This window comes from Felis catus, chromosome D1 (genome assembly GCF_018350175.1).
Source record: "Felis catus isolate Fca126 chromosome D1, F.catus_Fca126_mat1.0, whole genome shotgun sequence".
In the NCBI taxonomy this organism is placed as follows: domain Eukaryota; kingdom Metazoa; phylum Chordata; class Mammalia; order Carnivora; family Felidae; genus Felis; species Felis catus.
This window is the reverse complement of record NC_058377.1, coordinates 57,922,002-57,938,220: the sequence shown is the minus strand read 5'-3', so window position 1 is coordinate 57,938,220 and position 16,219 is coordinate 57,922,002. Positions and strand designations below refer to the sequence as shown.

General features: G+C 37.4%; 1 protein-coding gene across 14 annotated transcripts in view; it reads right to left on the bottom strand.

Moving 5' to 3' along the window:
- Window positions 1-16,219, bottom strand: part of C2CD3 (C2 domain containing 3 centriole elongation regulator) — a 142,189-nt gene that overhangs the window by 29,941 nt on the left and 96,029 nt on the right. For all 14 annotated transcript variants that reach the window (XM_045038750.1, XM_045038758.1, XM_045038751.1 and 11 more), the window contains 3 exons: window positions 15,450-15,514; window positions 11,245-11,450; window positions 9,782-9,915 (listed from right to left, as the gene is read on the bottom strand). In XM_045038750.1, coding sequence (XP_044894685.1) covers window positions 9,782-9,915; window positions 11,245-11,450; window positions 15,450-15,514 — 405 coding nt within the window. The remainder of the gene's footprint in view (window positions 1-9,781; window positions 9,916-11,244; window positions 11,451-15,449; window positions 15,515-16,219) is intronic.

Genomic DNA, 16,219 nt, shown 5'->3' with positions numbered 1-16,219 from the left:
GGGGAGGGACAGAGAAAGAGGGAGAGAGAAGCCCAAGCAGGCTCTGTACTGTCAGCGTGCAGCCTGATGTAAGGCTTGATCTCACAAACCGTGAGATCATGACCTGAGCTGAAATCAAGAGTCAGATGCTTAACATACTGAGCCACCCAGGCACCCCAAGAGTGTACTCTTAATCCCTTCATGTATTTTACCCATCCCCCTTACCTCTCCTCTGGTAACCATTTGTTTGTTCTCTATGGTTAAGAGTCTGTTTCTTGGTTTGTCTCTCTTTTTTTTCCTCTTTGTTCATTTGTTTTGTTTCTTAAAGTCCACATAGGAGTGAAATCATACAGTATTTGTCTTTCTCTGATGGACTTACTTTGCTTAGCATCATACGCTCTAGATCCATCCATGTTATTGCAAATGGCAAGGTTTTGTTCTTTTTAAAAATATTTTTTAATGTTTATTTTGAGAGAGAGAGTGCAAACAGGGAAGGGGCAGAGAGAGAGGGACAGAGAGAATCCCAAGTATGCTCCACACTGTCAGCACAGAGCCCAATGGGGGGCTCAATCCCACCAACTGCAAGATCATGACCTGAACTGAAACCAAGAGTCGGATGCTTAACTGAGCTGCCCAGACACCCCAAGATTTCATTCTTTTTAATAGCTGGATAATATTCCACTACACATGCGCATGCACACACACACCACGTCACATCACATCTTTATCCATTCATCTATCAGTGGACACCTGGGCTGTTTCCATAGTTTGCCTATTCTAAATAATGCTGCAATAAACACAAGGGTGCATTTGCCCTTTGAATTAGTGTTTTTGTATTTTCTGGGTAAATATCCAGTAGTGTCATTCCTCTATGTAGGGTAGTCCTATTTTTAACTTGTGAGGAGACTTCATACTATTTTCCAGTGGCTGAACCAGTTTGTATTCCCACTGACAGTGCACAAGTGTTCCTTTTTCTCCACATCCTTGCCAATACTTATTTCTTGTGCTGTTGAGTTTAGCCATTTGGACAGGTGTGAGATGGTATCTCATTATGGTTTTGATTGCATTTCACCAGTGATGAGTGATGTTGAATATCTTTTCATGTATCTCTTGGCCATTTGTAAGTCTTCTGTGGAGAAATGTCTGTTCATGTCTTCTGCCCATTTTTAAATTGGAGTATTTGTTTCTTGTGTGTTGAGTTGTAAAAATTCTTTATATATTTTTGATATTAACCTTTCATTGAATATGTCATTTACAAATGTCTTCTCCCATTCAGTAGGTTGTCTTTTAGTTTTGTTGGTTGTTTACTTTGCTGTGTAGAAACTTTTATTTTGATATAGTCCCAATAGTTTATTTTTGCTTTTGTTTCCCTTGCCTAAGTGAACACATCTGGAAAGATGTTGCTATGGCCAATGTCAGAGAGTTACTGCCTGTGCTCTCTTCAAGGACTTTTATGGTTTCAGGTCTCACATTTAGGCCCTTAATCCATTTTAAGTTTATTTTTGTGTATGGTGTAAGAAAGTGGTCCAGGTACATTCTTTTGTGTGTTACTGTCCAGTTTTCCTAACACAATTTGTTGAAAAGACTGTCTTTTTCCCATTGCATTCTTTGTTGAAGATTAACTGACCAGCTAATTATGGGTTTATTTCTGGGGTTTCTATTCTTTTCCATGGACTTATGTGTCTATTTTTGTGCCTGTACCGTACTGTTTTGATTACTATAGCTTTGTAATATAACTTGAGGTCCAGAATTGTGATTCCCTCCAACTCTGCTTTTCTTTTTTCAAGATTGCTTTGGCTATTTAGGGTCTTTTCTGGTTCCATACAAATTTTAGGACTGTTTATTCTAGCTCTGTGAAAAAATGCTGTTGGTATTTTGATAGGGATTGCATTAAATATGTAGATTGCTTTGTGGAATATAAACATTTTAACAATATTTTTCTTCTGATCTATGGGCATGGGATGTCTTTTCATTTCTTTGTGTTATCTTCAATTTCTTTCATCAATATTTTATAGTTTTCAGAGTACAGGTCCTTTCACCCCTTTGGTTAGATTTATTTCTAAGTATTTTACTATTTCTAAGTATTTACTGTTTTGCATTTGTAAATGGGATGGTTTTCTTTTTTATTTTGTTTTCTTAATTACTCTTTCTGCTGCTTCATTATTAGTGTATAGAAATGCAGTGGATTTCTGTATGTTGATTTTGTATCCCACGACCTTACTGTATTCCTTTATCAGTTCTAGTAGTTTCTTGGTGGACTCTTTAGGTTTTTTTTTTTTTATCATGTCATCTGCAAATAGTGAAAGTTTTACTTCTTCCTTACCAATTTGGATGCTTTTCATTTCTTTTTCTTTATTTCTGACTGCTGTGGCTAGGACTTCCAGTTCTATATCGAATAAAAATGGTGAGAGTGGACATCCTGTCTTGTTCCTGATCTGAGGGAGAGAGCTCTCAGTTTTTCCTTGCTTTGAGTATGTTAGCTGTGGGTTTTCCATATGAGGCCTTTATTATGTTGAACTATGTTCCTTGTAAACCCACTCTGTTGAGGGTTTTTTATCATGAATGGATGTTGTATTTTGTCAAATGCTTTTTCTGCATCTATTGAAATGACTATATGATTTTTATCCGTTCTCTTACTGATGCGGTATATCATGTTGACTGATTTGCAATTATTGAACCACCCTTGTATTCTGGGAATAAATCCCAGTTGATCATGGTAAATGCTTTTTTTAATGTATTGTTGGATTCTGTTTCTAAATATTAAGAATTTTTGTATCTCTTTTTTTGTAGTATCTTTATCTGGTTTTGGTATCAGGGTAATACTGGTCTCATAACATGAATTTGGAAGTTTTCCTTCCTCTTCTATTCTTTGGAATAATTTGAGAAGAATAGCTTTTTTAAATGTTTAGTAGAATTCACCTGTGAAACTGTCTGGTCCTGCCTGGACTTTTGTTTGCTGGGAGATTGCCGATTATCCATTCAATTTCCTTGTTGGTTAATTGGTCTGTTCAAATTTTGTTTCATCTTGATTCAGTTTTGATAGGTGACATGTTTCTAGGAATTTATCCATTTCTTCCAGGTTGTCCAATTTGTTGGAATATAATTTTTCATAATATTTTCTTACAATTGTTTTTATTTCTGTGGTGTTGGTTATTTCTCCTCTTTCATTTGTGATATTGTTTATTTGAATCCTTCCTTTCTCTTTTTTTGATGAATCTGGTTAGAAGTTTATTAATTTTGTTGATTTTTTCAAAGAACCAGCTCTTGGTTTCATTCATCTGTTCTACTGTTTTTTTTAGTTTCTATATCATTTATTTTTGCTCTAGTCTTTATTATTTCCTTCCTTCTCCTGGTTTTGGTTTTTTGTTTGTTTGTTGTTGTTCTTTTTCTAGCTCTTGTAGGTGTAAGATTAGGTTGTTTGAGATTTTTCTTCCTTTTTGAGGTAGACCCATGTTACTATAAATTTCCCTCTTAGAACTGCTTTTGCTGCATCCCAAAGATTTTGGACCATTTGTGTTTTAATTTCATTTCTTTCTGTGTAATTTTTTATTTCTTCTTTGATTTCTTGGTTGACTCATTCATTTTTCAGTAGCGTTATTTCCATGTATTTTCACTCTTTCTAGATTTTTTCTTGTGGTTGACTTCTAGTTTCATAACGTTGTGGTTGGAAAAAAATATATGTTATGACTTTGATCTCTTTAAATTTGTTGAGACTTGTTTTGTGGCCTAATATATGATCTATCTGGAGAATGTTCCATGTTCACTTGATAAGAATGTGTATTCCAGAGTAGATCAGTATGGAGGCTCCTCAAAAAAGTAAAATAGAACTACCCTATGACCCAGCAATTGCACTACTAGTTATTTATCCAGAGGATACAAAAATACAGATTTAAAGGGGTACATGCACCCTGATGTTTATAGCAGCATTATCAACAAAAGCCAAACTATGGAAAGAGAGCCTAAATGTCTATTTACTGATGAATGGATAAAGAAGATGTGGTATATTTACACAATGACTATTACTCAGCCATCAAAAAGAATGAAATCTTGTCATTTGCAACGACCACAGATGGAGCTATGGTGTATTATGCTAAGCAAAATAAGTCAAACAAAAATACTATATGATTTCCCTCATATGTGAAATTGAGGAAACACAAGAGGTGAACATACAGGAGGGGGAGAAAAAAAGAGAGGGAAACAAACCATAAGAGACTCTTAACTGTAGAGAACAAACTGAGGGTTGATGGAGGGAGGTGGGTGGGGGATGGGCTAAATGGGTGATGGGTATTATGGAGGGCACTTGTTATGATGAGCACTGGGTGTTACATGTAAGTGATGAATCACTAAATTCTACTCCTGAAACCAATATTACACTATATGTTAACTAACTAGAATTTAACAATTTGAAAAAAATGGAGTATTTTAAATAAATGACATTTTACAATATTTTATATGAACAAATCTTTTCCTAGTAGTTTCCCTTTTTTTCAAGGTTCTACATTTTTTCTTTTACTTTTTAAAATAAAACATGTAAGGGGCGCCTGGATGGCTCAGTCGGTTAAGCGTCTGACTTCGACTCAGGTCATGGTATCACGGTCCGTGAGTTCGAGCCCCGCATCGGGCTCTGTGCTAACAGCTCAGAGCCTAGAGCCTGTTTCGGATTCTGTGTCTCCCTCTCTCTCTCTGACCCTCCCCTGTTCATGCTCTGTCTCTATCTCAAAAATAAATAAACGTTAAATAATAAAATAAAATAAAACATGTAACATGGAAAAAAAAGAAAAAGCATATGTATTCTGCTGTTTTATGATGGAATGTTCTGAATATATCTGTTAAATCTGTCTAGCCCAGTGTGTCACTGAAAGCCACTGTTTCCTTGTTGATTTTCTGTTGATTTCCACTGACTTAAGTGTTACCCATTCTCCTTTAATAAATTGTCCACATTACAGCCTGAGTGATTTTTTTTAAAACACAGGTCTGGTAACAGTAAGAACAACACTATTTATGGAGTCCTTATTATGTGACAAGCACTGTTCTAAGCATTTGTGTACTAAGCTAATCACCATTGTTTCTTTCTAGCTTCGCTTTCTCTGTTTTTAATCTATAAAACAAATTTCAAATTTCTCAGCATGGTATTCAAAAACTTGACTTCGGCAATAACAGTCTTCTCTTTAAGTAACAGCTTCAATGAGATAGCATTCATATCCCATACAATTTACCCAAAGTCTACAATTCAATTGTTTTTAGTATATTCACAGAGTTGTGTAAACATTGCCACAATTTTAGGATACTTTCATCACCCCCCAAAAAATTCTACACCTATACATCAGCAATCACTCCACATTTCCCCTTCTGCCCCAAACCCTCACCCAAACCTCCCAGCTCTAGGCAATTGCTAATCTACTTTCTGATTCTGTAGATTTGCCTAATCTGGAAATTCATGTAAATGGAATCATAACAACATACAGTCTTTTGTGACTAGCTTCATACATTTAGCATTTTTTTAATTATTATTTTTTAATGTTTATTTATTTTTGAGAAATGCAGAGAGAGAGAGAGCCAGACAGAGTGCAATTGGGGGAGAGGCAGAAAGAGAGGGAGACAGAATCCGAAGCAGGCTCCAGGCTCTGAGCTGTCAGCACAGAGCCTGATGTGGGGCTCAAACTCACAAACCACGAGATCGTGACCTGAGCCAAAGAAGTCAGACACTCAACTGACTGAGCCACCCAGGTGCCCCACATTTAGCATGTTTTTAAGCTTCACCCATGCTGTAGCATGTATCAGTAATTCACTCCTTCTCATGGCTGAATAATTTTCCATTATATAGAGATATCACATTTTATTCATCTACTCATCAGATGATGGACATTTTGTTTGTATTTTTTAGTTACTAGGAATAATGCTACTACAAACACGTACAAGTTTTTGTATGAACATATGATTTATTCTCTTGGGTATATACTTGGAAGTGGAATTACTGGATCATACGGTTACTCTATGTTTAACCTTTTAAAAGGAAGTGCCAGACCATTTTCCAAAGCAGCTGCACCATTTTAAAATCCCACCTACCATGTATGAGGGTTCCAATTTCTCCACATCCCCTCCAACATTTGTAATATTTGTCTTTTTGATTACAGTCATTGCAGTGGGTATGAAGTGGTATCTCATTATGGTTCAATTACATTTTCCTGATGGCTAATGATGTTAACCATCTTTTCATGTGTTTATTGACCCTTTGTATATGTTCTTTGGACATATGTCAATTCAGACCATTTGTCTATTTTTACTTGGGTTACTTGCCATTTATTATTGAGTTGTAGGAATTCTTTATATATTCTGGTACAAGTAAGTCCCTTATCATATCTATGTTTTACAATTATTTTCTCCCATGCTGTTGGTGGCCCTTTCATTTTCTCGATGGTATCATTTGTAGCATGAAAGTTTCTAATTTTGATGAATCCAGTGTACTTTTTCTTTTGTTGCTTCTGCTTTTGGTGTCTTATGTGAGGAATCATTGCCTAATCTAAGGTCATGAAGATTTCCTCCTATGTTTTCTTCTAAGAGTTTTATAGTTTTAGCTCTTAGATTTAGATATATAATCCTTTTGGAGTTAATTTTTATATACAGTGTGAAGAAGGGGCCCAACTTCAATCCTTTGCATGTGGATATATAGTATCATTTTCTGAAGACTATTCTTTCCTCATTAAACTATATTGGCATCTTTGATATCTTGGCATCTTTGGCACATGGGTTTATTCTGGACTGCCAATATATTCTACTGATTTAGATTTCTATCCTTATACCAGTAGCACACTGTACTGTTTACAGTAACTTTGTGTTAAGCTTTGAAATTAGGAATTCGTTCTTTTTCAAGACTGTTTTGCCTACTCTGTGTCCCTTGAGCTTCCATATGCATTTTAGGACTAGCTTGCCCATTTCTACGAAGAATCCAAAAGGGATTATGATAGGGAGTGTGTTGAATCTATAGATCAATTTGGGGAATACTGCCATCTTAACAATATTAAGTCTTCTAATCTGTGAACATGGGATATCCTTCCATTTATTTAGACCTTCTTTAATTTCTTTCAGTAATGTTTTGTAGTTTTCAGAGAGTAAGTTTTGCACTTTAAAAAATTTTTAAATCTTTATTTATTTTTGAGAGAGAGAGAGAGAGAGAGAGAGAGAGAGAGAGAGTGCGTGCCGGGGAGGGGCAGAAAGGGAGGGAGACACAGAATCCAAAGCAGGCTCCAGGCTCTGAACTGTCAGCACAGAGCCCGACATGGGGCTTGAACCCACAAACCATGAAATCATGACCTGAGCTGAAGTCGGACACTTAACTGACTGAGCCACCCAGGTTCCCCCGCACTTTTTTTGTTAAGTTTATTTTTAAGTATTTTATTCTTTTTGATGCTATTGTAAATGGAATTGTTTTCTCAATTTCATTTTGGGTTATTCATTGTTGATGTACAGATATACAACTGATTTTTTTAAATTATTTTTTTTAATGGTTATTTATTTATTTATTTTTTTGAGAGACAGAGACAGAGAGACAGAGTGAGAGCGGGGAGGGACAGAGAGAGAGGGAGACACAGAATTCAAAGCAGGCTCCAACTTGACGTGGAGCTTGAACTCATGAACCGCGAGATCATGACCTAAGCTGAAGTCAGATGCTCAACCAACTAAGCCACCCAGGTGCCTCATATAAACAACTGATTTTGTATATTAGAATAAAAAATGTTGGTTGTGGGCACCTGGGTAGCTCAGTTGGTTAGGCATCCGACTCTTGGTTTTGGCTCAGGTCAAGATCTCATGGCTTTGTGGGTTCTAGAGCCATGTTGGGATTCTCTCTCTCCCTTTCTCTCTGCGCTCCCCTACTCGTGCTGTCTCTCTCTCAAAATAAATAAATGAACTAAAAAAAAAATAAAAATGTTGGTTGAAATTTCTAATATGGTAAAAATGGATAGATATAATTTACCTAAATAAACCTCTTTGAGGTTATCACTAATTTTTAAGAGTATAAAGGGTTCTGAAGTGGAAATGTTTGAAAACTGCTTTACTAAGGTATAACTGGTATATAATGAATGTCACATATTTAAAGTATACAATATGAGGTAATTTTTTTGGGTATAATTTTTTATCATGACTGAAAAACTATTGACCAAATAACAACCCTTTATTGGAGAAGTATCAAACTGGTTATTTGGTTCAATTATAGCATAATTTCATGCCACAATATTGAGTTTTGACATATGTGTACTTCTAAGGAAACCATTACAACATAAAGATTATGAACATATCCATCACACTGAAAACTTTCCTCCTGTCCTTTATAATTCTTCTCTCTTTCTTGCTCTAGTCATCCTTTCTTGTCCCTAAATAACTACTGATTTGCTTTCTGTTGCTATAGATTAGTATGTGTTTTCTAGAATTTTATATAAATGGAATCAGATACAATGTACTAGCTTCTCAACATATTTTGAGATTCATTTTGTTGTGTATCAGTATTGCCTTTTGAAAAATTTCTTAGTAGTATTTCTTTGTATGAATATACCACAATTTGGTTAGCTTTAGATGGCTGGCTGGATCAGAATATGTCATTTTGATATAGTCCTTTTGAGATGGGAACAGGGATGTTTTTATGTGGACGAAAAGCAAACCACTAGACTTAGCTTTTACAATTACTAAATAGTGTCCTCATCATTGATCTATATTCTATCCTAATACCAGTACCCTTATCCTATCCATGTCTCATGGACTGGTTATGGTCAAAGTAACACCCATAAAATAGATACAGAAAAATTATTTAAGCCTGTGATTTAGGATTTGACAGACACATGGGATCCCTTTATATAGAGGGTAGAGGCACTCTTCATGTGGTAAGCAGGTAGAGAGAGCTACACAGCACTGAAATGGGCTTTGGTGTTAGAGAGTATCTTTCTGGAATAAAGGATCTACTCATAAGTGCTACTGTAGGAATGGCTATTTTAAGGGAAGATCCCTTGTCTTATCCCTGAAGTAGGGAGACAGACACAGGAAAGACTGGTGGAGGCAGGGGGATGACAAATGCCACTAAGGTCGGGAAGGGAGTGGGGTAGAAAGCAGCAATGTTATTCCTAGACCTCGTCCTTTAAGAGAATGGAATGTGCTCTAGCCCCAATATCCATATGCATGTCCATGGTTGGCTTTGCAAAGCAATTGGATGGGCCAGTTGCTTTTTATAAAATAATTTGGTTCCTAGGTTTGGAAAGGGAAAGACCTCACACAGCTGATGACTGATTTTAGGGATAAAGGTTAAAGGCCTCTGAGGAAAAAAGAAAAGTATCCTTTCCACTGAAGCTACCTTTTGATAGCAGTAAATATTCTAGTTCCTATCTTATAAAAAATTTGTTTTCATTGGATCCTGGAATTCCTAGGGATTGTGACAGAAGATCAACAAAGCTCTTTCCCTGTCTCTAGTTTCTGACTCTGTAGATTTGCCTAATCTAGATAATTTCTGGTTTATTCCTCTAATAAAGGAAAGAGAGGGGCGCCTGGGTGGCTCAGTCAGTTAAGCATCTAACTTTGGCCGAGGTCATGATCTCACAGTTCATGGGTTCTAGCCCCATGTCGGGCTCCGTGCTGATAGTGCTGCTTGGGATTTTCTCTCTCTCTGCCCCTCCACTGCTCATACTTTCTCTCTCTCAAAATTATATAAATTAAGAAAGTAAGAAAGAAAAGAAAAGAAATAAAGGAAAGAGAAATGACAAGCCAGTTAGCATGCTTCCAACTCTCTGACTCTATTTCTTCCCGTCAAAAATTCACTCACCTCGTAGGAGAAGAGAAATCAAGTCCCCTTGATGAGGTGTGAGCAGGTTGTTCTGGGGTCCATCTTGCAACCCAGCCAGGGAATGCAGCATACATACCAGAAGCAGGGAAGGAAAAGGGGCTGTGTATTGGGATCTGTAGAATCAATGAGAAAAATGGTACACTTGTCACCACAAATTCTTTTGGAACAAAGCAGTATAAATAAATTTGTAAAATTTACTGTATGTAGATAAATATAATTTACTGAGCATTTTCAATGTTGAAGGCTGTACTAAGCAATTTACATGCATTTTCTCATTTAAGCTTCACAATAATCTTATAAGGTAGGTACTATTATTATCCCCATTTTACACACTATGCTATCAGGTTGCTTTTTAGTTACTTTATCTGTTTTTATGTTCCTGCTCCCCCAGCTAGTTTGTGAACTCCTGGCTGGATATCATTATATTTTACATGTTGAGGCTGATCTGGCTGTCATATTTCTTGTCTCATGACTATCAGGGTAGGTGTGAAGAAAAGACCTTCTTATACACAAACTGTTTAACTCTGTCACTTTCTCATGCATTCATTCATATTCAATATTTACTGATGCACACTCTGCCAGACCCTGGGCCGACATCCATGATAAAAGAGGTAAAAAAAACCAAACAACCCTACAATCTTTGCTTTGATAGAGTTCCTCCATCTGGGACAGTCTGAAAATTCTTTCTTTTAAACTCCCTAAAAGAGTTCTTTGTATTTGCTATTGTTGATTCCCCTCTTTCTGTTTTTTTTTTAAATATAAGATAGATTAATGATTTTAATGTAATAGAATTTTTGAAAACTTCAGCCAATATGTTTCAAACTCCACGCTACAAATAATTTTATTTAAAAATTGAGATACGGCCATTTGTGAGAACGAACATGGAACAGAGAACAAACTGATGGTTGTTAGAGGTGAGGGAGAGGGCAAAATGGGTGAAGGGGAGTGGGAGATACAGGCTACCAGTCATAGAATGAATAAGTCACGGGAATAAAAGGCACAACATAGAGAATACAGTCAATGGTATTGTAACAACATTGTATGGTGACAGATGGTGGCTGCACTTGTGGTGAACATAGCATTATCTATAAACTTGTCAAGTCATTATGTTGTATACCTGAAACTAATGTAACATTGTGTGTCAACTAAAAAAAATTTTTAATTGAGATATAATTAATGTATTGTAAAATTCACCCTTTGAAAGTGTTCAGTTCAGTGGTTTTCAGTATATTCAAAGTTGTGAATCCATCACCACTATGTAATTCCACTATGTACACCACTGTGAAATTTTTATCACCCTAAAAAGGTCATGAGATCATCATGAGACACAAATACATAATGTGTTCTGCAAGCTGGAAAGTACCAAACACATGTAAAGGATCTTCTTATAGATTTTCTCAGTAGAACCCTTACTGGTTAAGAATTTGAATTAGGATACGTACCCGTGACCCTGGGGTCTCCATCCCACGTCTTGATTGTCTTTCTTCTTTGAAGTGCATCAAACTTTCCAGAGGGGAGACAGCAACTTTTATCTGCCCCTGGCACTCTCCACTGAAGTCTGTGATGTTGTACCAGCCACAGACAAACTGGAAGCCAGAAAGAAGCGGGGAGAGGTCCACTGAGGCAAAGCCAATCACCCTCTCCTCATCTGTGGGGGAAGAGAGAAGAGCTGAGCAGTGTGACTGGGCATGTCTTGCCACTGACATTAGAGGTTGCACAGAGAATAGCTGATACAGAGGACTGGGCGGTGGTGGGGGTCGTTTAGTGATTCCAAAATCAGAAGAGAAGACAGATAATAAGGATGAGAGAGACTGGGAACCACAGCCTGCTTTCACTATTATGATTTCCCTTTTTGTATGGCAGGGAAAAGCTAGTAGAGTTGAGTTCTGTCCTCTTGATATAGGCAATTGGAAAACAACCCTTAAACATAAGAAACACTTGTTCTTTTCCCTACGTTATCATGTCTCAGTAATTTTCCTCAGGACATGGGTCTTGAAAAAAATCATCTGAAAGACCATCACCTTTGGAATTATGAGGGATTTACATATCTACATTTTCTCATTTATACTTGTCTGTATTTTCCAAATTCTCTATACCATACACATGTATTATATTTAATTAAAAACAAAAGTGACACAAATCACAAAAGAAAGCCAACCCCCTAGAAAATCAGTAGTCAGTACAAAATAAGAGCTTGGGCTCAAGCTTATAAGATGGCTGCCCGTAATGAGTATGAAGACCCTTTCTTGGATAGACAAGCAACCATACAATGACTCTTGTTTTCTGACTCATTGCTTCTTGTTCCTCATTTCTGACATGAAAGTATCTGGGGACAAACAGGCCCCCATCACTCCACAAGTTCTTTTTTGTATAGGCTCCACTCCCTATAATGAATACTAAAGGCTGATTCTACCAAACATAGGACACAATTTTCAATTTGCTAAATAAATCAAGGAATGTAAGTTTTTAAGAGGAGTGGTCATGAGTTTCCAAGTTTCTTGTGCACACTGCTGGTGACACTGAGCTCATCACACACTGTCTAATGTTTGTTTAGACAGCTTACTCTTCTTTGGACTGGGACCCACCTGAAACCTGAGACCAAATGTCACTTGCTTTATGTTCCCTACACTCTCCATTCCTGGTGTAAATCTTCCTACATCATGAGGAAGTTGCTAAACATCCACTGAGAACACAAATGACCTGGCCAACATAGAGTGGGACAGAGAGGAGGTGCATTACAATAGCTAATCTGAGTATGGCTTTGACTGAAAACACATTACTTTAATTCCCTAAACCTCAAGTCTCATATATACAATGAGAAGTAATGAACCAGATTTAAGACCCCTTCAACTTCCAAGTTGAAGTCTTAGGCTCTAGAACGTTTGAAGTTGTGTTCCCCAGAGTAGGAGTCAAGTTATTCCTACCCAACAGGAGTGAAGAATATTGGCTAGAACCATTAATTTGCACTCCAAAGATTTTTTTTAAAGCTTTGCAATGAAAACTAATCTTGCTTTGTTTGGTTATCCAAGTATAACCTGTTCTTGATAGATTGTAACTTTAGGGTTCTGCCTAATGAAAGCACTACATCTAAACATACCTGAGAAGGAATCAGGCTAAGGTGATCACTGAGAAAAACAATAGCTTTGAAGAGCTCAGTTTAATTATCAGATTGAGTGGGACAACCCATCATTCTTTCTTTGTAGTTTTGTGTTCTAATGATCTCAAACTTCCTTCATACTCGTTCTTTACTCCAGACTTTTGTATTTGCTGTTCCCTCTGACTATACTATTTCATGCCCCTTCATTTCTCAGCTGAAGTGTGCTCTAGGAAGCCTTCTCTGACATCCTGTCTGAGTTAGATATCCCCTACCGGAGAACCATATATTTGCCTAATCATACTATCCATGAGGACAGAGACCATGTATGCCTTATTTTATCTTTGAATCCCTAGCACTTAGCATAGTGCCTGGCACAGAGTAGGAACTCAAATATTTACTGAACACAGCTTGGCCAGGTTTGAGTACCTTTTGCATAGCTGAGGCTATGTGGAAAGGATGGAGTTAAGGGAAGAGAGGCATCTACCTACATTGAGAGACAGAGCTAAATAAGTGTGCTTCGTTGGGTCTAGGCATTTTCCCCATCTCCATTTACAATAGGGTTTAACAGGATTCTCTGGAGGTCCCAAAAGATAGGGAAATGTATTTTGTTCTTCTCTATACTGAATAGCCCTAGCACAGTACCTGAAGCATAGTAGGTGTAATAAAAATAGCTCCATGTATTAAGCACCAATTATGTGCCAAATACTTTACTTTTTTAAATATTAACTTATTTATTTTGAGAGAGCAGGATAGAGAGCAAGTGGGGAGGGACAGAGAGGGAGAGAGAGAGAGACAGAGAGAGAGAGAGAATCCCAAGCAGGCTCTGCACTCTCTGCACAGAGTCCCATGTGGGGTTTGAATCCACGAACCATGACCTGAGCCGAAACCAAGAGTCAGATGCTTAACTGACTGAGCCACCCACGTGCCCCCTGTGCCAAATACTTTATAAATATTATCTCTGTTCCTCATAAAAATCCTGTAGGGCAGGTACTATTATCCTTATTTTATTAATAAGGAAACAAAGGCTCAAAGACATAAAAGTGTTTTACCTTAGGTCATGTAGTTCGTAAATAGCAGAGCCAAGATTTGAATCTAGGTCTGCATAAGACCAAAATTTACTCTTTTCTTCTCACTATAGTAAGTGCTGAATCGAGGCAAACCAAGGTCTGCTTGACCATCTCTGGAGTACTTCAGAGAAAGAAAAGAATAGAAAGCCAGGGAGGAGGTGGAGCCTAGTTAAATATACCAGGAGTTCCTTGTGTTGGTTCAGAGAAAATGCATTTATAATCAGTTCCTGCTACATTTATGAGGTTAGGTAGGGGTGGGGGACATGATAAGTGAATCTAAGGCAGGAGCATGGGATAAATCATTGAAACCAGATTCACAGCATCATTTCCAAACCAAAGCACAGGAGGAGAGACAGGTAAGCCCATTTCTTTTACACATTGACTACTCTCAGGTCTTTATTAGGCTCTGGGGTTAGCTCTCAAACTTACCACTGGCAAATAGTGTAAAAAAATGTGTAAAAGGCCCTAGCAAGAATGTTAACGAAGCTAGATTTATAGGAGGGATTTAGTTAAGACAAAATTTTCTAAGCATAGAAACTGTGACATAACTGGATGTCCTCATCTGCTCACTCTTCCCATCCAATCTTACTAGCATGGTGAAGTACAAAAGGTGAAGGCTGTACAGCCAGTCAGAACTGGGTTCAAATCCTGGCTCCACCGATTAATAGGCATATGACCTTAGTCAAGCCCTAAACTTTCTTGGGCCTCAGCTGTTACATTTGTAACATTTAACTAATTATATTTTTACCTGCTTTTAGATATTTGGAAAGCTCTCAGCATACTACCATTCACTAATAAGAACAAGAAAAACTGAGAAGGTTTTACTAAGTATCAGGAACTCATTTAATTCTTCCCCTGAGGTAGGTACTATTTTATAAATAAAGAAACTGAGCATAGAGAAATTAAGTCATTCACCCAAGGTCATACTACCTTGTAAGGGGTAGAACTGGTATTTGAATCCCAAGAGTGTGGCTTCAGAGTCTATGCTCTTAATGTTGTTGAATTATGCCTCTTAATAATGGTAGCTGACTAAAACGAGGTTCAAGGACCATGATGTTAGCACCTCCATCCTGGGGAGGTTCTTAGAACAAGATTCTAGTCTTGTGTACTGCTTAAAAATGCTAGGGTCTTGGTTAATAAGCCAGAGTCAACAGAAGGTGTAACATCATACAAAGGGGGAGAAATCATTTGTGTATGGCAGGCTATACACTGTGACTGCTGAGATACAACTGGAAAGATTAAATGTACTTGGACTTCTGCACTAAGCAGGCAGTCAAATAAAATGATATGGCTTCTAAGGACTTAACTTCCATAGGAGAATAATGTGGCATTCTGTGAGATTCCCTCTAACATATACATGTATTCCCCATATCATAAGAGCCATGGGTTCACTTGGTTAAAAAAAGAAAGGGATTTGGAATTGTCAACAGGATGTGAGCTCATTTTCACAACCAAATAGATATTCACAGAATAGAGTTCATACCTCCTTTATGCCAAACTTTGAAGACCAGAGTTTGTTGTGGGTCCAAAAGAAACTCTTTTGATAGCCTATTAAGAAAAACAACCAACATAAATTAACTGTGTAGGAATTAACTTCTGCAGTATGAAACTTAGATTTGAAGAATATCTTATAGTTTGCAAAGCACTTTCCTAACATTTTCATAGTCATCTTATAGGATATATTTTTATCTTCACAGTTAAAATGAGGGATAGAAGCTCAGAGAGAAGTAACTTGCCAAGACTTGAAATCAGGCTTCCCAGATGCAGTACTTCCCTGCCTGATGATATCTGCCACATTCAGACTCAGTTTCTCAGGACGAGAGGGGCTGTGGAAAGGGAGTTCCTCAAGAGGTAATGGCCAGTTTATTGGAGCAGGTAGGGATTCTTTTTATGCAATGTTGAAAGGGGAATGGTGCGAAGGGAGGAAGAGGGGAAAAGAACATCTACTGAGTGCCTACCCTGGGCCAGGCATGGTGCCTAGTGTCTCATATACATGTAATCTGCACAAAAACCTAGACATGGCATTATTATCCCTGCTTTACAGATGATACAGATGGGCTAAGAGAGGTCAAGTGTTTTGTTCATGGTCACATGTGAGTTGGTGAGTGGCAGGGCTGGGACTTAAAGCCTAGTTTGCTTGACTCCAAAGCCAAATTGTCCAGAGGCAAAGCACCAAAATAGGAAAGTGCCCAATTTTCATACAAGGTAAAGAAGTTGATGTGGAATTCAGTGAGTATCTCTAATACATTTTAT